Source organism: Carcharodon carcharias, chromosome 11 (assembly GCF_017639515.1).
Source record: "Carcharodon carcharias isolate sCarCar2 chromosome 11, sCarCar2.pri, whole genome shotgun sequence".
In the NCBI taxonomy this organism is placed as follows: Eukaryota; Metazoa; Chordata; class Chondrichthyes; order Lamniformes; family Lamnidae; genus Carcharodon; species Carcharodon carcharias.
In genome coordinates, this window is record NC_054477.1 from 61,878,754 (window position 1) to 61,904,945 (window position 26,192).

Here is a 26,192-nt window from a genome sequence, read left to right on the forward strand (position 1 = left end):
GCTTCCTGAGGCAAAGTCCTGTCTTGGGGAGTTTAGTGAAAGGTAAGTAGTCAAAAAATAGAGACATTTTAAAATTATTAATATGTCCCCCTCATGTGACAATGTGACATGAGATGGGGCATGTTGATAATAAACACTTAAAATTTATTACATTTTTACAAAACGGTAATGAAACTCCATCCCGCCAGTGGATGAAGTTTCATTAATAATCTACAGGCTGCTGGGGCTCCTGGCATGCCCACCAGCCTTAAGGTTGGCCAGGCAGGGCATTTAACTATCTTAATGAGTCGTTCAATGGCCTTAATTGGTCATTGACAGGTTGGCGGGTAGATAGCTGATTTCGCTGTCCGCCCAGCTTCCTTAAGATTTAAATGGCCTGGAATGACATCGGGGATCCCTCCCAACGTCATCCCACGTTATTTTCCCCTTGGCGAGCGAGCCCCGCTCCCAAATCACCAAGAGGAAAATCCTGGCCCATGTCTCTATTGGATCTGTACTGATGATCAAACCTTCTATACCAGCACTACCTGATAAGTCTTCCTTTTTCCTCAACTGAGGATACCACCACACTGCCCCTTCCCGCTGTGGTTGACAAGTCTTGGACTGTGTCCATCCCATTTCCCACTTGCATTCTCAGCCTTTCCTCTCCCTCCCAGAACCATTATAGGGTTCCCTTCATCCTTGACTTCCACCCCATCAATCTCTATATTCAATGGATCATCCGTCATTTCTGCCTCCTCCAGTATGATGCTACCACTAAACACACATTTTGCTCCCCTGCCTTTTCAGCATTCCAAGGGGCCATTCCCTCTGTGACACCCTGGTCCACTCTTCAATCAGCCCCAACACCCTTCCCATGACATCTTTTCATGCAAGCACAGGAATGCAACACCTGCCTTTTTACCTCCTCTCTCCTCACTGTGCAAGGCCTCAAACTTTCCTTCCAGATGAAACAGTGGTTTACATGTACTTCTTGCAACTCACCTACTGTATTCGCTGCTGACAATTCAGACTCCTCTAAATTGGGGAGACCAAACAGATTGGGTGATCGCTTTGCAGAACACCTCTGTTCACTCCACAAATATGACCCTCGAGCTTCCAGTTTCCCGTCATTTTAATTTTCCATCCTGAACTCACACCAACCTCTCTGCCTCAGTCTCCTGCAGTGTTCCTATCAAGCTCAGCTTAAACGCAAAGTACAGCACCTCATCTTTCAGCAGCACTTTACAGCCTTCCACATTCAACACAGAGTTCAACAATTGCAGCTTGTAATTACTGCCTCATTTTGTTTCCTCTTTCTTTGCAGATTTTGGGTTTAGTCTTGCTTTCTTCCTTGCTTTTGCTTTCAGATGGTAACTGTTAATTAGTCTGCCACACTCACCTCTAGACACACCACTTAGGTCTTCACTTGTCCATTCCCTTCGGCCTTGTACCAACTCTTCGGCGAAAGGGATCAAAGGATTTGGGGAGAAAGCGGGAGCAGGCTATTGAGTTGGATGATCAGCCCTGATCATAATGAATGGCGGAGCAGGCTCAAAGGGCCAAATGGCCTACTCCTGATCCTAGTTTTTATGTTCAATCTGTCTTCCATCCCATCACAGACTTTCCCCTTTGCTCTTTTTCCACCCCCTCCATTTCACTTGCATAAAATTAAATTACATTTTTAACTTTTCCCAAGTTCTGACAAACATTGAGCTGGATTTTCGAAGAATCAGGGAGACTGGGGGAGTCCTGGCCCCATTTCCAGCACCCCTAATTTTTATCAGCACGGGATAAGGCTGCGGTATGATGTGGGTTGTGAAGCTGCACGCTGCATTCCCGAGCTGGCTGTCTCCATTGCAGGATAGGCATCTCCTAACCACTCCACCCCCCCCCCCCCCCCCCCCCCCCCCCCCCCCCCCCCCCCCCCCCCCCCCCCCCCCCCCCCCCCCCCCCCCACCACCACCACCACACCACCACCACCACCGGCAATTTTCAGAGTCAAGCAAGCTTTTCAAGAACTCACGGTTCACGGCTCCTCTGAGGTGTTGCAAACCGTAGTCTGGATGAGGGGACTTTTTGAAAGGCAAGTTCAAAAGGTCTTACCCCCCCATGCCAACCAACAGTCCCTGCACCCAACCCCAATGGCCTCTCATATCCTCCATGCAACCTATACCCCTCCACCCACCCTCAATGGCCCCTTATACCAATGACCCCTCCATGCCAATTTATGGTACTTCCATGCCCATTCACCCAGCATACACGGTACAGAACCAATGAACAATGGCATGTGTGGAAAAGCTTTAAAAAGTCTGTTATTCATTCATAACTTTCTTTTAAAAAACTGTTTTCTCCAGCCCCAAAAATGTGTCAATCATCCAGACATTTAAAGTATCAAAAGTAGAAATTACAAGCACTTAACACCCTTTTTATCTGTTTAAATAAACATTGTGCAATTGACAAAATAGATCTAAGAGAAAGAGCTGTCAATCTAGCAATGTTTTCCCTTGGGTACAGCAGTTTCAACAGAATAATCAATATCTGGTCTCTTAGCTAAGTCTCGTTATGCATTCTTGGCATGGAAGTTATGATGGGCCATTTGGGGTGGGTGGGTGGTGGTGAGGGCTGGAGGACCTAACATTAAATAAAACAAATTGGAATGAGTCCCAGAGCACTGAGACAGGCCTTCTAACCAAGCTCCAGTTAGCACCTGCCACTCCACCACCACCACCAGCTCCCTGACCCCATGCCCGGAATGAAAATCCCACTTTTGCAGACACTTTCCCCTGAGATGGCTGTGCCAAGCTGGAACATTTCCTGACTCCTGCTTCTCTCCTCTAGGGTGAAAATCCAGCCCATTAACTCTTTCTCTCTCCACAGATGTTGCCTGACCTGCTAAGTATTTTCAACATTTTCTGTTTTCTTACTCTTGGAAGTGTTATTTTTGCACTTCAAATATTTAGCATAATTTAGTTATGCATATATATAAATCATTGCAAAAGATCCGGGTGTGTAGAAGTTGTATATTTTGAGTGAATGAATCGGTCACAACAGAGCCACTACAACAGAATCATCATTAGTTTTTGGGAATCACCCTAATGGCCGCTCATACCCTCCATGCCACTCTTTTAGTTGTATAGGTAAAGAGTAATAAATACTTCTAATCTTAAAGTCTTCTACCACAGAAAGGTTATTCATATTTACTATTTGTGGCAGCCCTAAAAGAATGATATTCTATTCTGTCAAGGATAAGAAAATCAAACTGGGTGCACCATTTACATGCTGGCTAGTTTGCTATGTCAACCAGAAATTTAAACAAAAAAAAGGAAACATATTACAAAATTATGATATTAATTAAGTGATTTAGGTAACAGTAAGGTTACAATTTTTAAATATTGCATTGGCGTGCACATTTGGTGTATTATCTTGTAATATGCATGAATTAAATATCACATCACCTCTCTTGAAAACATATTATATTAAAGCACTTCAGATTAAAGTTGTTAAATTGTACATTTTCATCCTCTCCATCATCAAAAGATGTTTGTCAAAACTGAACGAGAATTCTGCCCAGAAACTTATACAGAACAAACTGCAGGATGCTTCATAACAAGTCTCAGGTTCAGAAAGCAATCAAATTTTTGTTTTGTGATGTACATTACCCCAAACCTAACTCATAACACATTGGAACATAGATGCAATTTCACCCATAGAAAAGTTTAAATTCTACTATAGATACTTTAAAAAGGCATTAATTTAATAATTTCTATTATTCAAGCAAGGGGTTTAAAAAGGCATCCTGTTTCAGATAAGTATACAGCTAAAACAAGTTTGAAATTGAGAGAATCAATTATAAACTAACCTAATAATGTGAGTTTTTAAGAATTGTGCAGGTTGATAGCAGGGATTTTCAGCATAGTAACTGAAAACTGGTAAAACTCTATTCAAATCAATTATATTTTTCTAAAAAAACTGTGGGAAGGAGATACAATAGGTGTACAATGTAAAAAGATCTATGTTTCTAAACAGATTCTATAGTTATTACCCTTATTTGATGTGAGAGATTGATTAGTTATTTTAATTTTTCAAATAAAATATAAATTACAATGCATTAAGTATATTGATCTTAAAATCTGTGAACTCCCTCCCTAACAGCACTGTGGGTGTAGCTACACCACATGGACTGCAGCAGTTCAAAAAGGCAGCTCACCACCACCTTCCAGGGCAATTAAGGATGGGCAATAAATGCTGGCCTAGCCAGTGATGCCCACATCCCATGAATAAATAAAAAAATAATTTTACATATCCAGTTTGCACATCCACATCTGCTATTTGCATCACCTTTGTTTTATTTGCGTATCAACGAATTTATATTCATTTCATCTTACAACAGGATTTGTGGTTATTATAACGTGAAACAAACCTATTAACTTGTGGCTTTTTTGTCATTGTTATACTGCAACATTAGCTTGACACCAGCACCTATCTTAAAGCAATACAAAGCAGCATCACTCAGGTAACAGGAAAGCAGCGCACTATACATGAAAGCAGAGTAGTTTATCCAGTTTGGGAACCCTATAATAGGGAGGATAGCCAAACTGCGGTAAAGGCACAGCATATTTTCACCAGAAGACTGGGCATTACAGGAGAGGGTCATGTTCAGTGCATTAAATTATGGAACAATTTCAGACAGCAATAAATTAAAGATTACTTTCTAACATTAATGCAATATTTATGAAACAGGATATTTAAAGAAATCTTTTCACACAAAGGGTTCTTAGAATTTGGAATACACTACTGCAAGTGTCTACTGAAACTGATTCAATTATAATAGTGAGTTAGAATAATATTAAAAAGTAGGGTAAGAGTAGGAAGATAAACCCACCATGAAATTAGCACCCCAGGCACAACAGGCCAAAATGGCCTCCTTCAGTATATATATATATATTTCTATGATTTTGTATACCTATCTACAGATATATGCACTATTTTCCTGATGCTCAAATGGTAATGATTTTTTTAATACCTAATGAAGAACTAGGTCTTATTGGTTCTTTACTAACATCGACTAGTTTAAGGCGATCAGAAAGAAAGTCAATGTATACAACATTAATAAAGAGAACCTCACCATCAGGAATGATGGTATACTAGTATGGTAGCAAGAGCACTGTGGATCAGAAATTCTGAGGCTCCACTCTAGTGTTAGAAGAACTTCTGCCTGACAATTTTCCCTGACCCTGACCCCATCCCTGAGCCTTTTAACCAGCGGAGGGTGGGGAAGGGGGAGAGCTGGGATGTATCAACAACACTTTTGAAGGCAAAGACATTCAAAAAAAAATCCCAATTTTGAAGCTTACAGATGGGATATGTGTTGGAGACAGGCAAAGTGGAAGAGGCAAAATTAGTGATGCTTGATGTCATCCCTCCAGTCCCACAGCTTTTAATGACGCTGGGAGGGGGTGGTGAACCTGCAAAGGAACTGCTGGCCCCAGTTCAGGTGCAACTTCACAACATAGATTAAAAGAGCCAGGGAGATATTCTTAGCCTGGAGATGGTTGGGGCCTGTTGTTAAACTTCTTACAGCTAGTTATGAAGTAGAAGATCAGAAGTCAATCTTTACTCAGTTTTAGATTTATTCACAAAATGAGACGTTACAAATGTAACCCTAAAATCCCCCCACCATCAGTATCAATAAGCTTCTCTATATGTGCATGTGATTTTTCAATGAATGCCCATTACTTGTACATGTTTAACCTTAATTTACATAATTAACAACTATGTTTCATATGGGAGTGGTCTTGGTACCTAAAAAAGGTACATTGGTGTAGTTTTACTGTGAAGCACTATTTCAGCTTTGCTGAAACTGGGTCCAACAATACAGCTCTAATGATGGATGGAGGTTATGGATGTTAACAGCCAGCTTCTGTTTCGTGCATGCTATTTATATTAACTCCCCATTTACAACAGTAGTTACCTATATTAGATTTTGATGAGAAGTTTGTAACTCGAGAATATTTCTGAATTTGTACAACAATTACAGGCATGATAAAAAATACAATAAAAGGGTATTAAAACCAATATTACCAAATCTTCTTTGGTCACTTTAGTCAAGAGTGAGAGCAGCAGCAGGGCCATTAACAATGAGAGAGTGAGAGACCATTAAAGAGAGCGGAAAGCAGCTGTTTTGGGAGTAGGATTATTGAGGATTTCTAGTCTTTAAAGTAAAAGTAAGGTCTTTTGTTTGTGTTTAGGTCTCTAGACTTTTTTCTTAAAGATAACTTAAGTATAAGATCGATACTGTAATTTTTTTTACACGCCAGTAAAATGTAAAGAGCAAGGATACTAGAGTAACTAATTAAGTAATTAAATAGAATACTATAGCAATGGCAGGATGGGTGATGTGTTGCTGCTGCAGCATGTGAGTGATGCTGGACAACAAGGTGATCCAGAGCAAATACATCTCTAGTAAGTGTTTGTAGATCGAGTAACTTCGGATCCAAGTTAAGGAGCTGGAGTCCGAGCTGCAGACATTGCGCCACATCGGGGAGGGGGAAAGTTACCTGGACACTGTGCTCCAGGAGGCGGTCATAACCTTCAGATTAGGTAATTCAAATTTGGTCTGTGATCAGGACAGGGAAGGTGTGACTGCAGGTTCAGAAGGTATGAGGAGCCAGAGGGGTAGCATTCAAGGAGTCTCGGCCCCCACAACCATCCAACAGTTACAAAGTTCTTCCAAGCCATGTGGACAAGCATGGGGACTGCAGGGAGGATGAGTGAACTGACCATGCTACTGTGGTACAGCGAACCATTGAAATTGGTAGGGGGGCGGGGAGCAACGTAGTAGTGGTAGGGGACAGTATAATTAAGAAGGATAGATACTGTTCTCCACAGCCATGAACACGAGTCCCGAGGTTGTGTTCCCTGCCTGATGCCAGGGTTAAGGACATCTCCTCAGAGCTGCAGAGGAAATTGGAGTGGGAGGGGAGGGGAGGGGTCCAGTTGTCATCATCCACGTTGGTACTAACGTCATTGATAGGACTAGAAAGGAGGTTCTGCTGAAAGAATTTGAACAGTTAGGAGCTAAATTAAAAAAGCAGAACCTCCAAGATAATAACCTTGCAATTACTACCTGAGCCACAGACAAACTAGCATAGGTTAAACAAAGTCAAGGAGTTAAATGCGTGACTCAAAGGTCGATGTGGGAGGAATGGGTTTCAGTTCAAGGGGCACTGGCACCAGTACTGGGGTAGAAGGGAACTGTTCCGGTGGGATGGCTTCACTTGAACCATGCTGAGATCAGTGTCCTGGCAAATCAGTTAACTAGGGCTGTAGAGAGGGCAGGAAGGGACAGATTGTACAAACATAAAATAACAGCAACAAATAGGGTCAAAGGGGGGAAAATGGTAAAAGGCGAAATTAACGGCTCTTTACTTAAATGCACGTAGCATTCAGAATGAAATAAATGAATTAACGGCATACAGAGATTAATGGGTATGATCTTATAGTGACGGAGGAAGTGAGGAAGGGTGGAGTGTTGGGGTAGCTTTATTAGTATGGAGATGGAATAAGTACGAAGTAAGAAATGATCTTGAATCGGAAGATAAAGAATCCATATGGGTGGAGGTAAGAAATAACAAGGGGAAGACGACACTGGTGGAAGTAGTCCATAGCCCCCTAACAGTAGCTATACTGTAGGACTGAGAATAAATCAGGAGATAATGAGGGCATGTAAAAAAGGTAGTACATTAACATGGGTGACTTTAATCTTCATGTGGATTGGGAAAATCAAATTGACAGAGGTAGCCATGAGCAAGAATTCATAAAGTGTATTCGGGACAGCTTCCTAGAACGATATGTTGTGGATCCAACCAGGGATTGATTGGATCCACAACATTGGATGTGGTAATGGGTAATGAGGCAGGTTTAATAAATAATCTCAGAGTAAAAGATTCTATAGGAAACAGTGACCATAGCATGGTAGAATTTTGGGTCAGAAACAACTGCGCTAAACTTAAGTAAGGGTAATAACAAAAGAATGAGGGCAGAGTTGGCTGGAGTGGACTGGGAAAGGAGTTTAGCAGAAAAGACAGTTGATGAACAATGGCAGATGTTTAAGAAAATAGTTCATGACTCCCACCAAAGATATATCCCAGTGGGAAAGAAGGATTCCAGGAAAGGGATAAACCAACCGTGGTTAACCAAGCAATTAGGGATAGTATCAAATTGAAAGAAAAAAATATACAATTTGGAAATTTTTAGTGGTAAACCAGAGGATTGGGAAAAGTTTTAAAAACAAACGAAAGGTGACCAGAAAAATTGTAAAAAGGGAGAAAATACACTTGAGGATGAACTAGTAAGTAATATAAAAACCGACAGCAAAAACTTCTTTAAATATATAAGAGAGGGGCCAAAGTGAACATCGGCCCCTTAGAGAATGAGGCTGGGGAAATAATTATGGTGAACCAGGAAATGACAGGGGAGTTGAATAAATACTTTGCATCAGTCTTCACAGTAGAAGACAACACTAATAGCATTCCAAAAATACTAAATAATCAAGAGGGAAAAGAATAAATAAATGCAATAACTATCACTAGAGAGAAAAGTACTAGAGAAACTAATGGGGCTAACGGCCGATAAGTCCCATGGACCTAATCCTAGGATAGCTACACAAATAGTGGTTGCACTCATAGTAATCTTCCATGTTCAAAATAGTAATACTCCTTTGCAAATTTTTGACCTTCAAAAAGCAATCCTGATGGCAAGACTGAGAATGCAAATATTTAAAATTCATTATTGCTGAAACAGCCTATAATATCGAGGTGCATTGTCTCGATTTAACCCTTTAATAAAAGGAATTGTAAACCTTTGCTCACAGGGCAGCGTGGATTGTTTTGCTCCAATAAAACGTTTGTGTTGCAGGAGAAATGTAATGGAGCAGTACATAAAGCATGAGAGCGCGCTTGCAGTTCATTCACAAACTGTAAGCTATTTGTATGGAAGATGTACAAAGTGACATTAAAACAGTTTCCATATCTATTAGTTACATAAGGGAAATTAATGTAAACACTTCAAATCACCAGCATGTTGCAAAACACCGACTTCTATCCTACGAACAGACAAGCGACAACTTTTTAGTGTCCACACACAATTGCGTATCAATTCTGCTATTTGTAATAAAAAAATTAGCATAAAATTGTACACAAACCACAAAGCAAACATAATAGTCAGCTTTTACTTATGTATTATGGCACCACAAACTGTTTACACAATGTATTGTCCAGCAGAACTTTGGTTCGGCCAACATTTGTAACTTACACCAGATTAGAAAAAAAACATCTGTAAAGCAGTTGAGAGTCAAATATAGTTATTTTGTTAAGAACATAAGAAATATGAACATGGTAGGCTATATGGCCTTCAAGCCTGTTTTGCCAACAAACACAATCAAGGCTGATCTTCAGCTTCAACTCCACTTTCCCGCCCACTCTCCATACCCTTGATTCCCTGAGAGCAAAAATCTGTCTGTGTCAGCCTTAAATACATTCAATGATGGAGATAGTAGGTTCAATTTTGTAGTTTTCACAGATTTAATTTTTTTATGTACAAAAATGCATAATCTCACCATTCTAATTTACAAATTAAAATTTAATTTTAAAGCTTGGGTGTACTACACAATAAAATGTTAACCTGGGAAAGTAATGCAATTATTACATGGTTTGGTCGGCCTTCATTTTAAGATACTGCATAATGGTGAGGAACTAGTGCTAATCAAAAATGATTGTACAGAACAGAGTTGAGCACATCAACTTGAAAAAGCATAATCTGTATAACTTGTTGACAAGAAGAATTTGTTATGTGCTTTGCAAACACAAAAGACATTGAGCAATATTGAAGAGAGTGTAGGATTCAAGAAATTCTTTGCAAGTGAATGCAATACCTCAAATTTTTTTTAGCTTTTAGTACTAAACAAATCTTCATTATTGTTCATTTACAGTTACAAGACCAAGTGATATTTGTAACATTTCATTTGTCTTTCACAAGCAGAATTGCAAATAATAATTAAAAGAAAGGTTAGCAGAAGAAGGAGGGAATAATCTGATGTTAGTAACATCTTAAAATAGCCTAAATAAGCCTCATATTCACAGAATATCACCTTATTTACCTTCTAGCAAAAAGGAATCTAGACCTTTCCGAAAATCTTGACTCCTTTAACTACTATAAAGCTGTATGAACATTGCTTGTTGAATTACCATGGATTAATGGGGCCATGTTCAGAGATGGATCTCATCCCAAGTCCAATGCAAACACAATGGTGATCTGCCAGTATAAACTTCCAATTTGAATCCCTATTTGCTGGTTCTGCAGGAAAATAATTCCAAAGTCCTGTTACTGCATAAAGAACCAATTGACGCTGCAAATACATTTAACCAAAATATGGAAAAAAAGCCTAATGTGACAAAATCTGTTGTCATTGTAACTTTTTTGTAAAAGAACATTTGCAAGATCAGAGGAAACATTGGAGTTTGATTCATAATAGACCCTCTGGTTTTTATTTTTCAAGTGAAAACAATTCCCTATGGTCAAGATTAGGAATTCACTACAAAAGTAGTGATTCAAATCTGGATATTAACAACCAAGAACAATCATGATCTCATGGGGTATTTAATACTTCTTGGGAAATTTTGGAAGTTGTTAAATTTACCATTATTCTAAGAACTTATATATTTTTAAAATATTCTTTTCTATTAGGAAGTAAAAATTAGTTTCTGGAAATATATAGTTTTCTAAGGTCAGAAGTCATTGCCAAAATTTGGGGATTAAGAAGTCAGACTACAATACAAAAGAACAATTAATTATTTTGGAGAACAAGAGAAAAAAATGTTGGCATTCAAATTATTATATCCCTGATTTTAGGTCTCATCTCAAGTACAACAGCTCATAATAATTTTAGATAATTATGGATTCAGCTGGCTAATTATAAATTAATAAACATGTTAAATTTCAGCTTTTCAAAATGGTAAAGATAAATAAAGGCAATTTCCACCTTTCTCCAAGGTGGGAAAATACCTGCTCCCAATTCTCAGTGAATGACTTTCAATTCTCATCTGAAAAGGCAGGGGGATTGTGAGATCATGTGAAAGAAGTTTGGCATAATAGACCCTCTGGTTTTTATTTTTCACGTGAAAACAATTCCCTATAGTCAAGATTAGGAATTCACTACAAAAGTAGTGAATCAAAAATCTCTCCCAATCAAAGCATGATGATTTTATTTTTAAAAAATCAATTCTGACAGTAGGTCAACCATGAAAACAATTTGAAAATTTCATAAAAGCAAAACTCAAGCCATTTTCATTGTGCAAATGTTTGGGAATGACCAGCAATTATTGCCAGTTTTCTATTTATACATTAATAGCTCAGATCAAAACAATAATCAAAAGCAGTGTTAAACCTACTGGCTATAATGGTCTACTTTTTGTTTAAAAAATTGCTTTAGCTAGGTGTACAAGAAATTGATGCAACTGTCTGATACTAAAGAGATGAGAACAAGAACCCCAAATACAAGCTAATTCTCTCTACTGTACTCAATTGGCTGAAAAGGTCATCACTGATCAGCCTCTCCTACTGCTTGGTAAATTTTTTGAGTACTCTTCCTGCTTGGTAGATGAACAGAGGTGAGTTAGGTTCATTTACAATATAAACTAAAGGAGAAATATTTAAACAGTTTAAGATTTAACACCTGTGATGTACAAAATTATGTGATATTTAATTTGCCCAGCAAGTTCAGCTATTTTGAATTGAACAAATAAAGAAACAAGAACATTTGATTTTCGCCACTGAACCTACATCTTAAATATCATCCTTATGATACTTAAAATGCAGGCAAAATAAAATACTTATGTAAGTGGTTTACAGTCTACAGACCGTTAATGTAGTTTCTGTTAAACCATATCTGATAATTAAACAACTAGATTTAAAAAGCTTCCAAGTTCATCCACTTATTTGCATATTAGCATTTCCCTTCAGAATTGAAGAGCAGGCTGGTATGCTTAAGGTTTGTAGCCAATTCAGCATATTGCATGCATTATCTAGACATAACACACGACAGTTTAAATGGTGTCCATATTAAGTTGTGCAGAAACTAGCAACAATAGGTGTAAGGATATGAGCAAATACATACAATGATTGGCTGACTTGTCCATACGGGTAATATTCAAGTCTTTTCTAAGTCACATTTGGGACAATACTTTGCTTGCTCTCTCAATCACGCATTCGCCATTCTCATCTTCAGTCCATGGCACAAAGACAGGTAGGAGAGTAAGTTATAAAGAGGACATAAGGGTCTATGAAGGCACATAGATAGGTTAAGTGAATGGGAAAAACTTTGGTAGAGGAAGTAGAATGTGGGAAAATGTGAACTTGTCCACTTTGGCAAGAATAGAAGAGCAGCATATTATTTAAATGGAGAGAGACTGCAGAACTCTGCAGTAGACAGGGGTCTAGGTGCCCTTGTACATGAATCACAAAGTTAGAATGCAGGTACAGCATGTGATTAGGAAGGCAAATGGAATGTTGTTTATTGCAAGGGGAATGTAGGGAAGTTTTGTTACAGTCATACAGAGCGTTAGTGAAACCACATCTGTCCAGATGTGGTCTCCTTATTTAAGAAAGGATAGAATTGCATTAGAACCAGGGCAGAGAAAGTACACTTGACTGATTCCTGTGATGAAGAGGCTGTCTTATGAGGAAAGGTTGGACAGATTGGGTCTGTATCCAAAAACAAAAACAAAAACAGAATTACCTGGAAAAACTCAGAACTGTCAAAGGGTCATGAGGACTCGAAACGTCAACTCTTTTCTTCTCCGCCGATGCTGCCAGACCTGCTGAGTTTTTCCAGGTAATTCTGTTTTTGTTTTTGTTTTTGGATTGCCAGCATGCGCAGTTTTTTTGTTTTTATCTTTGGGTCTGTATCCGTTGGGTTCAGAAGAATGAGAGGCGATCTTATTGAAACATAAAATCTTGAAGGGTCTTAACAGGGTGGATGTGTCTTCTTATGGGAGAGACTGGAACTAGGGGACACAGTTTAAAAATAAGGGGCGTCCCATTGAAGACAGATGAGATGAATTTTTTTCTCTCAAGTGTCATTAGTCTGTTGAATTCTATTCCTCAGACAGCAGTGAAGGCAGGATCAATGAACATGTTTAAGGCTGAATTAGAAAGTTTCTTGACTGACAAAGGAGTCAAAGGGTATTGGGGGTAGACAGGAAAGTAGAAGCCATAATCAGATCCAATGGCGGAGCAGGCTCGATGGGCTGAATGGCCTACTCTTGCTCCTAATTCATATGTTCCACAGTGCAAATATAGAAAGGATCAAGTTCAATGGCCAAACCAGCCTTGCCTCTTTCCAAAATAAAAAGACAGCAGTTTGTAACTGTAAACCGTAACATTAAAACCTACAAGCCAAACAACAGCATGCCATGCTACAGTATATGTTTACTATTTATTAGCCAAACAGTAAACAACATTGGCCCACAAAAAGAGATTTAATGTAGAGCTCTAAAGTAAGGGGCTTTGGCCAACATCTTTGTGCATATAATTAGCCAAACACTTGGTTTAGACAAGGCAGCAAACTATAAATGATCAGGGAATGCACTCTATCACTGCAGGAACATAGACATCAGCATAGTGATAACTTGTGGCAGTGCAACTTTTTGGCGCCTCTTAACAGCACAATTCTGTTCTCATTTATTGTGGAATGCTTCCATTTCCTTCTTCATTGTTTCAAGTGCTGTATTTATGACCTATTGTCACTTCATTAAATATGTTAGGACAGCAACCAGGTTCAAATCAAAACCTTGGAAAATATTCATAATTCATAGAGTTTAATTTAAAGCTGGGGAATTAAGGAATTGCATAAAACAAACAAAATCCTACTTTAAAACATTTAGTAATTTAAAGCTTCTCATATCCCAGAAGCTACATAAGCATTTCTGAATTCGATTAAACCTTATTTAAATCATTGTTTTGGGAAAATGGCTCATATCAAATATACACGCTCATTAAATCTTTAATTATACTCTTCAGTTTCTCCAACAGATTGGCCAGTCTTACGGTAAGGCAACAAGTCCCAAAAATAAAACTTGATTTTACTGTGCAAAAAAAATACTCTTACTATTAAACTCTGCAGCTCTGATGAAATAAAATTTGTGTATTTCATGTTAGAGAAGCTCTGTAGCCAAATTGGGGTACTTACTTTACAATGAAAACATTTTAACCAAATCTATGGCAGATCTAGGATAAACCCTAGTAGATTTGTTGACATTTTCAGATAAGCTTGCAGAAAAGGCTAAGTAGTACATTAAGCAACTCTTTGGAATACAGAGTTCATTATCCCTCTGATTAGCAAAAGCACCGTCTTCCAGGCTGCACAGCTTCCTCAGAAGAGTGAACAACATTAGGAACCACACCACTCTTAACACCTTCCCACCCTTCTTGGATGGATATGTTGCCTTTTTTGAGCAGCTCATATATCTCTCGCGTCAGAACAGTGAAGGACTCCTCCACATTTGTAGAATCTTTTGCAGATGTCTCTATGTATTTCATACCAGATACAGCTGCAAGTTTCTCCGCCTCCTCCTTTGAAACTTTCCTTTGGGTTGCCAAGTCACATTTGTGTCCGACAAGCAGAAATATAATTCGGTATGGCTGGACATGCATTTTTGCTTCTTCCAACCAGTCACGCACATGTTCAAAAGATCTACGATTTGTGATATCAAACACAAGAAGCCCGCCAACTGAATTACGGTAGTAGGAACGGGTTATGGACCTAAGAAGGGAGAAAAGAAAGTCAAAAGACTATTATTCCTCTTGTAATCAATGATCAAGTGCTTTAAAATTAATTTTAGCATCAATAATTTACTTAGATCTTTGCCACATGTCAATGTAATGTTTCATGGTAACCTCCCCAAACAAAAAGAAAACTCCAACATCAGCTAATGCTGAAAGTGCCTTGTAAAAAAAAAAGTTGCACACACTTGATATGGAAAAATGGTCTCGAGTTACATCTGATCTCAATAAAATGAATCTTTTGATGCAGTTTTCTAAAGTGCCTACAGCTGTTTTGTCTGGGTTACACAGACAAGTGGAAGAGCTCTTGCAGACATTCATCTGCATTGTGTGACACAGTACTGAACCATCCGAACATGAGTGTCCCAGATACAGGTGTTCCTGGCTGTTTTCTTTAATCCCAAATACAGTTTAGGCGAGGTGATGGCAGGGGGGTGGTGGGGGTGGTGGTGGCTGTTGTATGGTAGGGGTGAGGACAAAGGTGAATAAAATTCAGCAATTGTCCTTTTTCCTGCTTATTATCTCATGACACTGGCAGGAATGTGCACCTGGACTTGAGGATGACAGGGTCAGGTTTCACTGTTTTTTCTTTCATTAATTCATGGGATGTTGGCTTTGCTGACTAGGCCAGCATTTATTGCCCATCCCTAACTGCCCTTGAGAAGGTGGTGGTGAGCTGCCTCCTTGAAACACTCCAGTCCATGTGACATAGGTACACCCATAGTGTTATTAGGAAGGGAACACCAGGATTTTGACCCAGCAACAGTGAAGGAACAGTGATATATTTCCAAATTAGGATGATGAGTGGCTTGGAGGGGAACTTCCAGGTGGTGGTGTTTGTGTCTGCTGCCCTTCTAGATGGTAGCGGTCGTTTGGAAGGTGCTGTCTAAGGAACCTTGGTGAATTCCTGCAGTGCATCTTAAAGATGGTACACTACTGCCGCTGTACATTGGTGGTGGGGAGAGTGAATGTTTGTGTATGGGGTGCCAATCAAGCAGACTGCTTTGTCCTGGATCGTGTCAAGCTTCTTGTGTGTTGTTGGAGCTGCACTCATCCAGGCAAGTGGAGAGTATTACATCACAATCCTGTCTTGTGCCTCCAGTGATGATTATAAAACTGGAAAATGGATCTTTTTCCTCATTTCTGATGCCAAGGTAATAGTTTTTGATCCCAGAAAACAGAATTCATTAAAATAATCACAATTGCAACTGTGAAATACAAATATTCAACATCGGCTTTCCATCTCCAATTCACCATGTTGCTGTACAGCAGCAATATCTAATATTATATACTCAATCAAATGTGTGGTCACAAAAACACTTTAATAAAGAATCTTTGGTATCCAGAAGGAAACTGCAAAGATTAGAATATCTAATGCAGATATTCAATAATCTCATAACCCACAATAGTGCATATGAATGTCATCTAAGTCCCTTGACTGACTTGGTATATAAGTAATTCTTGATAATCCCTTTAATTCTCTTTTCAGTTATAACAAAGGACTGGGTTAGAAGTTCGGCATCTCAGGATTTTAGTTTCTTTTTATTCATTCATGGGATGTGGGCTTCACTGGCTGGGTCAGCATTTATTGCCCATCCCTAGTTGCCCTTGAGAACATGGTGGTGAGCTGAACCACTGCAGTCCATGTGGTGTAGGTACACCCACAGTGCTGTTAGGAAGGGAGTTCCAGGATTTGGCCAAGGTCGACTGGGAACAGCTACTTGTGGGGAAATCTACAGAGGAGCAGTGGGGAGCGTTCAAAAAGGAAATAGGGAGAGTACAGGCTCAACATGTTCCCTCTAGGGTGATAGGAAGGAGTAACAAGCCCAGAGAACTATGGTTGACCAGGGATATTCAGGTTATGATGAGAAGGAAAAGAGAGGCTTTTAGCAGGTACAAGAGAAACAAATCAGCGGAGGAATTAGTGGAGTACAGAAAGTGCAGGGTGGAGCTTAAGAAAGCAATTAGGAGAGCAAAGAGGAGAAATAAGAAAGCTCTGGCTGGTAAAAGTAGGGAAAATCCCAAGATATTCTATAATTACATCAATGGGAAGAAGATAGCCAGGGAAAGAGTAGGGTCCATAAGAGACCAAGAGGGCAATCTATGGGTGAGGCCACAGGACATTGCTAGAGTGTTGAATGAATACTTCACATCTGTCTTTACCCAAGAGAATGAGGTTAAAGGTATCAAACTCGGGGAGAGAGATTGCGAGGTTCTTAAGCAAATTGATATAGAGAGTGACAAGGTATTGGCAGGTTTAAAAGTGGACAAATCTCCAGATCTGGATGATGTGTCCCAGACTGCTGAGGGAGGCAAGGGAAGAGATCACTGGGGCTCTGACCCAAATTTTTAATTCCTCTCTGGCCATGGGGGAGGTGCCAGAGGACTGGAGAACAGCTAATGTGGTTCCGCTATTTAAGAAGGGTCGTAGAGATAAGCCAGGGAACTACAGGCCAGTGAGTCTCATGTCGGTGGTAGGGAAACTAGGGAAAATTCTGAAGGAGAATCTATCTCCACTTGGACAGGCAAGGTTTGATCAGGGATAGTCAGCAAGGCTTTGTCAGAGGGAGGTCACGCCTAATAAATTTGACTGAATTTTTTGAGGTGGTGACCAGGTGGGTAGATAAGGGTAGTGCAGTTGATGTAGTTTATATGGATTTCAGCAAAGCCTCTGACAAGGTCCCACATGGGAGACTTATAAAGAAGGCAAATGCACATGGTAATTTGATAAGGTGGATTCAAAATTGGCTTACTTGTAGGAGACAGAGGGTGATGACAGAAGGATGTTTTAGTGACTGAAAGCCAGTGTCCAGTGGCATACAACAGGGATCTGTGCTCGGTCCCCTATTATTTGTCATTTATATAAACGACATAGATGACTAAGTGGGGCGGTAGAATTAGTAAGTTTGCGGATGACAAAGATTGGTCGGGTGGCTAACATTGAGGTTGAGTGTCTTGGGCTACAGGAAGATATAGATGGGATGGTCAAATGGGCAAATAAGTGGCAGATGGAATTTAACCCTGAAAAGTGAGAGGTGATACACTTTGGAAAGAGTAACTTGACAAGGAAGTATTCAAAGAACGGCATGACACTAGGGAACTAGAGGAACAAAGGGATCTTGGTGTGTGTGTTCATAGATCTCTGAAGGCAGAGGGGCATGTTAGTGGGGTGGTGATAAAGGCATATGGGACACTTACCTTTATCAATCGAGGCATAGATTACAAAAGTAGGGAGATCATGTTGGAGTTGTATAGAACCTTGGTGAGGCCACAGCTGGAGTACTGTGTGCAGTTGTGGTCGCCACATTATCGGAAGGATGTGATTGCACTGGAGGGAGTGCAAAGGAGATTCACCAGGATGTTGCCTGGGATGAAACATGTAAGTTATGGAGATAGGTTAGATAGACTTGGGTTGTTTTTGTTGGAGCAGAGAAGACTGAGGAGTGACCTGATCAAGGTGCACAAGATTATGAGGAGCATGGACAGGGTGGATAGAGAGCAGCTGTTCCCCTTAGTTGAAGGGTCAGTCACGAGGGGACATAAGTTCAAGGTGAGGGGCAGGAGATTTAGTGGGGGGATGTGAGGAAAACCTTTTTACCCAGAGGGTGGTGATGGTCTGGAATGAGCTGCCTGGGAGGATGTTGGAAGCGGGTTGCCTCACATCCTTTCAAAAGTACCTGGATGAGCCCTTGGCACATCATAACATTCAAGTCTATGGGCCAAGTGCCGGTAAATGGGATTAGGTAGGTAGGTCAGGTGTTTCTTACGTGTTGGTGCAGACTCCTCTGCATTGTGAGATTCTGTGATTTTGACCCAGCGACAGTGAAGGAATGACGATATATTTCCAAGTCAGGATAGTGAGTGACTTGGAGGGGAGCTTCCAGGTGGTGGTGTTCCTATTTATCTGCTGCCCTTGTCCTTCTAGACGGCAGTGGTCGTGGGTTTGGAAGGTGCTGTCGAAGGAGCATTGGTGAATTCCTGCAGTGCATCTTGTAGATGGTACACACTGCTGACACTGTGCGTCGGTGGTGGAGAGGGTAAATGTTTGAGGATGTGGTGCCAATCAAGTGGACTGCTTTGCCCTGGATGGTGTCCAGTTTCTTGAATATTATAGGAGCTGCACTCATCCAGGCAAGTGGGGAGTATTCTATCACATTCCTGACTTGTGCCTTGTAGATGGTGGACAGGCTTTGAGGAGTCAGGAGGTGAAATTACTTGTCGCATGATTCCTAGCCTCCTAGTAGCTCCTTTTTTTTGGAAATTTACAGTAGCAGTAATTTTTAAAAAGATTACAGGGGAAGTTCAGATGCAGTGCAATACTATAATAAAGGTTAGACAGTTTGCCAATTCAGACCTTGGCTAAAATGAATTCAATCCTTCTCTATGTCCATTTCTAATGTTTGGAAGTGGAGCTTAATTATGAAACAATGAAAAAAAATCGCACAAGAACCAGAAAACTTAAAAGCCAAAACAAGATGTAGCATAAATCAAAGGCCCATAAGAACTTCTTTCTGTATAAGTTATAGGATGAGAAATTCTCTCTAATTACCTTTGATCAAATACTATATTTCAGAACATTTTCTCAAGAGATTCAATAAACAGTGATGCTCATGGTTCCACCTCTCCTGTTGGTTGCTTGGTTGCCACCCTCTTTGGTTGTGAGACTGCTGATAACCTGCAGCTTTTGGGTCTTTAGCATAAAGGTAGCCCTGTATAGTTATTAACCAGTTTCCATTAGACTCATATCACTGGATATGCCTTGTGCTATTCCTGGAATAATCTGGTCACCTGGCCTGATGATGATTGAGTGGTGTGGAATGCTATGAGTTACAAATTATAGTAGCAGCAATTCTGCTGCTGCAGATGGCCAACAGCACCTCATGTTTGCCAATTTGTAGGCTGCTAGGTTTGTCCTTAGTCTGTCCCACTTAGCAAGGAGTTAGTGTCACACTACGCAATGAAGGGTACCCCCACAGTGTAGAGACAGCTTTGGGGTGAAATTTAACCCCCAAAATTAGTTGGATTGGGATTGAAAGAAATGTAATAATTTTTGCAATCTTAAATCCCATCCCAATTCACTCATTTTCAGGTTTAACACTGATGGCAAAAGGAGCAGGAGCCAACCGTTTCCAGGACATGGGCTGAACATTTAGATATTGTAATGAGGCTGTGCGCCTCACATTTAACATCCCTTATAGGTTTAATCCTGGCCAGCCTAGTTTCCCAGGCCTCAGAGCAGGTAAATCTGAACGTTCACATTTCCAGGCTGAAACTCCACATCCACCTCCCCAGCTCAGAAAACTCGCCGGTCAGTATCAGGATCTTTGCCTTAACAAGACGATCAGACCTACCAATAGAATCATAGATTCACGGAAGCCATCATGGACAGCTGTGTATGTGACAGGTAGGTTTCAGAATTAAATTATGTCACTCCATTTAGTTGGTTACCTCATCACTTGAATTAGCATATTAACTTCAGAATTTGGCCTGCTTAGTCAGTTGTTTTACTAGGGAGCCACTGCTGGTAGGGGACATTGAAGTTCCCCACCCAGAGCATATTGTTTTCCTGAGCTTCCTCAAAGTTATATTCAATTTGGAGGAGTACTAATTTGTCAGATGAGTAAGTGGGAAACTAAGTAATCATCAGATTTCCTCCATCTTGCTTGATCTGATGCCACGAGACTTAAAGTGGCTTGTCAATGCTAAGCACTCAAAGAGCTGCTCCCACCCAAGTGTGTATCATTGTGCCCTTATTGCAGATTCATCCTGCCAACAAGGACAGGGTAGACTCAGGGATGGTGACGGAGGAGCCTGGAATGCAATAAATATGATTCTGAGAGTATGACTATCTGGCTGTTACATGTCCAGTCTGTGGGGTATCTTGGCCACCAGCCTCCAAGCTGCTGGTGAGGAGGACTTTGCAAGGTTGACTGGGAAATTGATTCAACAAGACGTAACCATTCATTGCTATTTGAGTGACTGCGCAATTGTCTAGTGAAAACTTCCTTATGCAACAGGCCACCACAATAGTCTAATATTGAGTGTGCTACTTGGAAAGGTTGACTTCCAATGAGGCAAAGGATTGGGTAATAGCTATCTTAAAACCTTGGTATCTAACTTATAACAAATAGATTGCTAGTGTTTAAAGACAGGCCAATACTTTAAAAGAAAAAGGAACATGGAACACATTTAAAAAATTAGAATAATTTGGGCCACAGCAGCCCCTTAAGTCAATTTAAACATCAAGATTTGCAACTGAACAGAACTAAAAATACTTGTTCATAAGTACCAGATACAAAAATACAGCACTCCCCTGAGAATATCATATCCTGCTCAGGTGGTGAAAGAACCAAAAACTAAAAAATTTCACCTAGGAGGAACATCTGTTCAAATTAAATTTAGATTAAATTTAATTTGATCAGTAATGCTATTTTTCCAATTCTGACTTTAACGACTCATAGTAATAATTTTAATTAAATTTCTATCAAGTTAGATTGTCAGGAAGATGCTTGAAGGCTATGGTTGATTAAAGCAATTGTTACTCAAATCTTGGAATACCACCCTCAAAATGAGTATTTAGGCTTTTTAATTGTGTCATTAAACATTTTCAATAGGTTCTGGTTATTAACACTTTATGATTAATTGCATTGACAAAGACAGCATATTAATTTTATTATAGGTGAACGCTCCATTATACATATTCCAACAGGCTCCTTTTCTGATCATCTGCCAGAATGCTCGTGGTACAAAGGTTCACACAAAACTGCACTTCAATGCATTGCCAATCTCTTGTCTGTTATAAATCAATCTTGGACCAAGAAAATCTAATCTATTTCTGAAAGAACTATAGAAAAGTTACAGCACAGAAAGAGGCCATTCAGCCTAACATGTCTGCGCTGGCCAACAAAAATGGCAATGGTTGGTGGGTGCTTTTTACGAATGGAAAACAGTTTCCAGTGGCATTCCTCAAGGCTCAGTGTTGAGTCCCTTGCTATTTGTTGTATATATTAATTATTTGGACTTAAACGTGGGTGGCATGATTGGGAAATTTGCAGATGACACAAAAGTTGGGTGTGTAGTTGATAGTGAAAAGGATATCTGTTGTCTCCAGAACGATATCAATTGGCTCCAGAATGATATCAAAGGTTTGGTTGAGTGGGCAGAAGAGCGGCAGATGGAATTCAATCCAGAGAAGTGTGAGGTAATGCATTTGGGGAGGGCAAACAAAGCTAGGAAATATACAATAAATGGAAGGATATTGGAGGGGTAGAGGAAGTGAGGGACCTTGGTGTGCATGTCCACAGTCCTGGTCGCCACATTACAGGACATAACTGCTCTGGAGAAAGTACAGAGGAGATTTACAAGAATGTTGCCAGGGATTGAAAAAATGAGAAAAGAATGGATAGGTTGGGGTTGTGTTCCTTAGAACCAAGGAGGCTGGGGGGTTTATTTATATAAATAGAGCCCAGGGGGTATACGTGGACAAATTGTTGAAAACGGCAGGGCTGATAGAGAAAATGGTTTAAAGAGGCATGAATCTGGGATTTGTAAACAGAAACAGAGAGTACAAAGGCAAGGAGTTTGTAATGAACCTTTATAAAACACTGGTTCAACTTCAACTTTTGTGTTATTTCCAATCCTGAGTTTCGTGTTTTGGGAAGAATGGGAAGGCTTTCTAGAGGGTGCAGGAACAATTTAAGATAATAGTTTCAGGGGTGAGGACTTCAGTTATGTGGATAGACTGGAAGAGAAGGTTGAGAGGGGATTTGACAGGGGTGTTCAAAATCACGAGGGGTCTAGACAGAGTAGACAAAAGAAACCAGTGCGGTAGTGGTTAGGATCTGGAAAGCACTGAGAATGAGAGTGTGGTGGAAGCAAATTCAATCCTGGCTTTCAAAAGAAAATTGGATAAGCACCTGAAGAGAGAAAAAAATCCTAGATCTACAGGGAAAGGATGGGGGGAGTTGGATTAGCTGAGTGCTCTTGCAAGGACATTAGAGGTCGAATAGCCTCTTTCTGTGCTGTAACCATTCTACAATTCTATATTATTGATATTGTCCTTGTCTTCATTTCCATGGTGAAGGTATTATTCTCAATTATTAATCACTTTCAGTTATTCATGGGAGTGGGAGATGGGGTTCTCAATTATGGTAGATAATAGTTTACATATATTTTTTTAAAACATCATAGTTCCCTCTCATTTTGGATCTTCCTACCTCTATGTACATAACCAAATACCAGGGGTTGCACAAAAGTAGTTGTTTCCTTTTTCCTTATGTAGTAAAGTACCTAAAGAACCAGTAAGCCCTTTCCTAAACAACATGTAGGATTGTTCTCTGGGTTCTAAAAAAAACCCAGATCGCTAATTTGCTTTCTGTGTAATTCTTATTATGGTTGGCATTATGCATTCCTAAGCTAGGAAGGAAGCAAAAAAAATGCAAGCAATGCTTTTGCTCTTGATCACAATTAATTTTCTTCTATAAAAGAGCATGTATGTGAATTTAATGTAAATACAGGATTAGGCCTGTCCCTACATGGTGGAGTAATAATTACATTCATTTGATTGAACACAAGACAAAAGCTAGCATAAAGGGACTTGTTTGAAGGCATTTTTGACCATAGCCCAGAACAAAGACTTTTTCTCATCTTCACAATTTTCTCCAATCATCTCCAAAAGGCATTAATTCCTTGTTGGGATAATGCACCCAATAGTAACTTGACCAAAACATAATAGGATAGAAATTACTCTCAGGCAGGCAGTAACAATGTTATACACTGCACCTGATATTCAGCTCCAAATGATTTTTTTTGTTGATACTGTTCCCTACAAACCAAATGCTATCCCAGGCTACAAAGCTCAGGTGACTCAGTCAGATTTATATTTTTGCTTCTTACTCTTCGATTTGTCTAGTCTGAGATTCAGTGTAGATATTTCTAAAGGGTTGTGTATGTTTTTAGACTTTTTTTAAACAAGGTCAGAGAAGCAATGTAGATAGAATTGGTTTAAAAGCAGGTTCTCAAAATGTGTCTCCCCCACGCCCACCCCCCCACCTCCCCCCAACCCTCCACCCCCCCTGCCCCACCCACCACCACCCACCACAATAGTGCTGATAACATTTAAAAAAGGGCAATAGTAATTGATAAAAGGAGTAGAAGAAAGTTTAACAGTAATTTTTCCCCCCAGAGGGTGGTGGCGTTCTGGAACACACTGCCTGAATGGGAGGCAGATGCAGAAATTCTTATCGCATTTAAAAAAAAAGTTGATATGCACTTGAGGTGCCAAAACCTACCGGGTTTAGACCAAAAGCTGGAAGGTGGCATTGGAAAATCCTGGCCTAAGTTTCTATGAATTTCAGGACCAAGAACATTGACCCTATTTTTACAGTACATACAAATAAATAAATTAGATGGGTCATTATTAAGATTAAGCAATTAAGACTGAAACACAAATTTTTAAATGCAGCCTTTTCATTCCGGCAGGAGTAGCGAGAGAGGAGATTGTTGCTTTATAAAAAGGAAATATGCTGCTATGACCGCATGTATTAAAGGTTGTTTACAACAAAGCTATAGCTCAGGAAAAGCAATGATAGGAAGCAACAAAATAGTGTGACAAGGCATAGGGCTTCAATCCGAACAACTGGGTAGCCATAAAACGTAGGATAATGCTGCATCGAGCAGGAAGAATACAATTAAGAAAATTATATAAAAGACATGCCACATTTCTACTTCATAAGAAAGTGATCTATTGCTATCTTTGAGACCCTTTGGCATGAACAAGCTTGAGCAGCCACCTTAATACGCTTCTCTGAATATGAGAATGTTTTGCAATAAACTAAATGAATCAGACATATTAATGTTTCTCGCTTTACCAATCTGTTTATAAGATAAAGCACTTATCCAATAAGTTTTTAGTATTGTTTTCTCATTAAATCCTAAATCAAAACATTAATAGATATTAATATTAACAATTAAAATAGATACAAATTAATAGAAAAATTGATTTATACTTTATATTAACCTCAAGGCTCCTTGGCACACACCTGTACAGCCCAGGAGCTCAAAGCCTGGACATCCCACTTAGAACAAGTAGGCGACAAGGATGACCACAACATGGATGACTATGTAGGGGGTAGGATTAGTAAGTTTGCAGATGACACAAAGATTGGCTGGGTGGTTAACAGTGAGGTTGAGTGTCTTGGGCTACAGGAAGATATAGACAGGATGGTCAAAAGGGCAGATAAGTGGCAGATGGAATTTAACCCTGAAAAGTGTGAGGTGATACACTTTGGAAGGAGTAATTTGACAAGGAAGTATTCAATGAATGGCATGACACCAGGAGGTTCTGAGGAACAAAGGGGCCTTGGCGTGCGTGTCCATAGATCTCTGAAGGCAGAGGGGCATGATAGTGGGGTGGTGAAAAAGGCATATGGGACACTTGTCTTTATCAATCGAGGCATAGATTACAAAAGTAGGAAGGTCATGTTGGAATTGTATAGAACCTTGGTGAGGCCACAGCTGGAGTACTGTGTGCAGTTCTGGTCACTACATTATAAGGATGTGATTGCACTGGAGGGGGTGCAGAGGAGTTTCACCAGGATGTTGCCTAGGATGAAACATTTAAGTTATGAAGAGAGGTTGGATAGACTTGGGTTGTTTTCATTGGAGCAGAGAAGACGGAGGGGTGACCTGATCGAGGTGTACAAGATTATGAGGGGCATGGACAGGGCGGATAGGGAGCAGCTGTTCCCCTTAGTTGAAGGGTCAGTCATGAGGGGACATAAGTTCAAGGTGAAGGGCAGGAGGTTTGGTGGGGGGTTGGGGGGGGGTGCGCAATGTGAGGAAAAACTTTTTTACCCAGAGGGTGATGATGGTCTGGAATGCGCTGCCTAGGAGGGTGGTGGAGGCGGGTTGCCTCACATCCTTTAAAAATTACCTGGATGAGCATTTGGCACATCATAACATTCAAGTCTATGGGCCAAGTGCTGGTAAACGGGATTAGGTAGGTAGGTGAGGTGTTTCTCACGTGTCGGTGCAGACTTGATGGGCCGAAGGGTCTCTTCTGCACTGAGAGATTCTGTGACTTTTTATGCTCAACAAGGTGAAAGATATCTGTTCTTGAAAGTGATTCCCCAATTGAGTAACGAGTACAAGTATGAAGTCAAATCTAGCCAAGGTTAGGTAAAGAAAGAAAAGAAACTACACTCAATGCGCTTTAACCACAACACCTCATTAACATTCTATCCTTATTCCTTACAATTCACCAATATGACACTTGCAATGCATGTGATGTTCAAAACAATACTGTAAAGTTAGAAGCATTAGCAAATATGGAGATATGGTTCAAATTTCACAGTGCCGGAAACTTGTATGTC

At 40.0% G+C, this 26,192-nt stretch overlaps 1 protein-coding gene across 5 annotated transcripts in view; it reads right to left on the minus strand.

The window, feature by feature from the left end:
* Positions 1 to 26,192, minus strand: part of LOC121284157 (ras-related protein Rab-39A-like) — a 64,913-nt gene that overhangs the window by 27,995 nt on the left and 10,726 nt on the right. For 2 of the 5 annotated variants that reach the window (XM_041199376.1, XM_041199377.1), the window contains exon 2: positions 14,580 to 14,800. In XM_041199376.1, the coding sequence (XP_041055310.1) occupies positions 14,580 to 14,800 (221 nt within the window). Of the gene's footprint in view, positions 1 to 9,539; positions 10,336 to 13,839; positions 14,801 to 26,192 lie in introns of those variants that run through there. The other 3 variants (XR_005944446.1, XM_041199375.1, XM_041199374.1) reach the window with 3 other exon arrangements.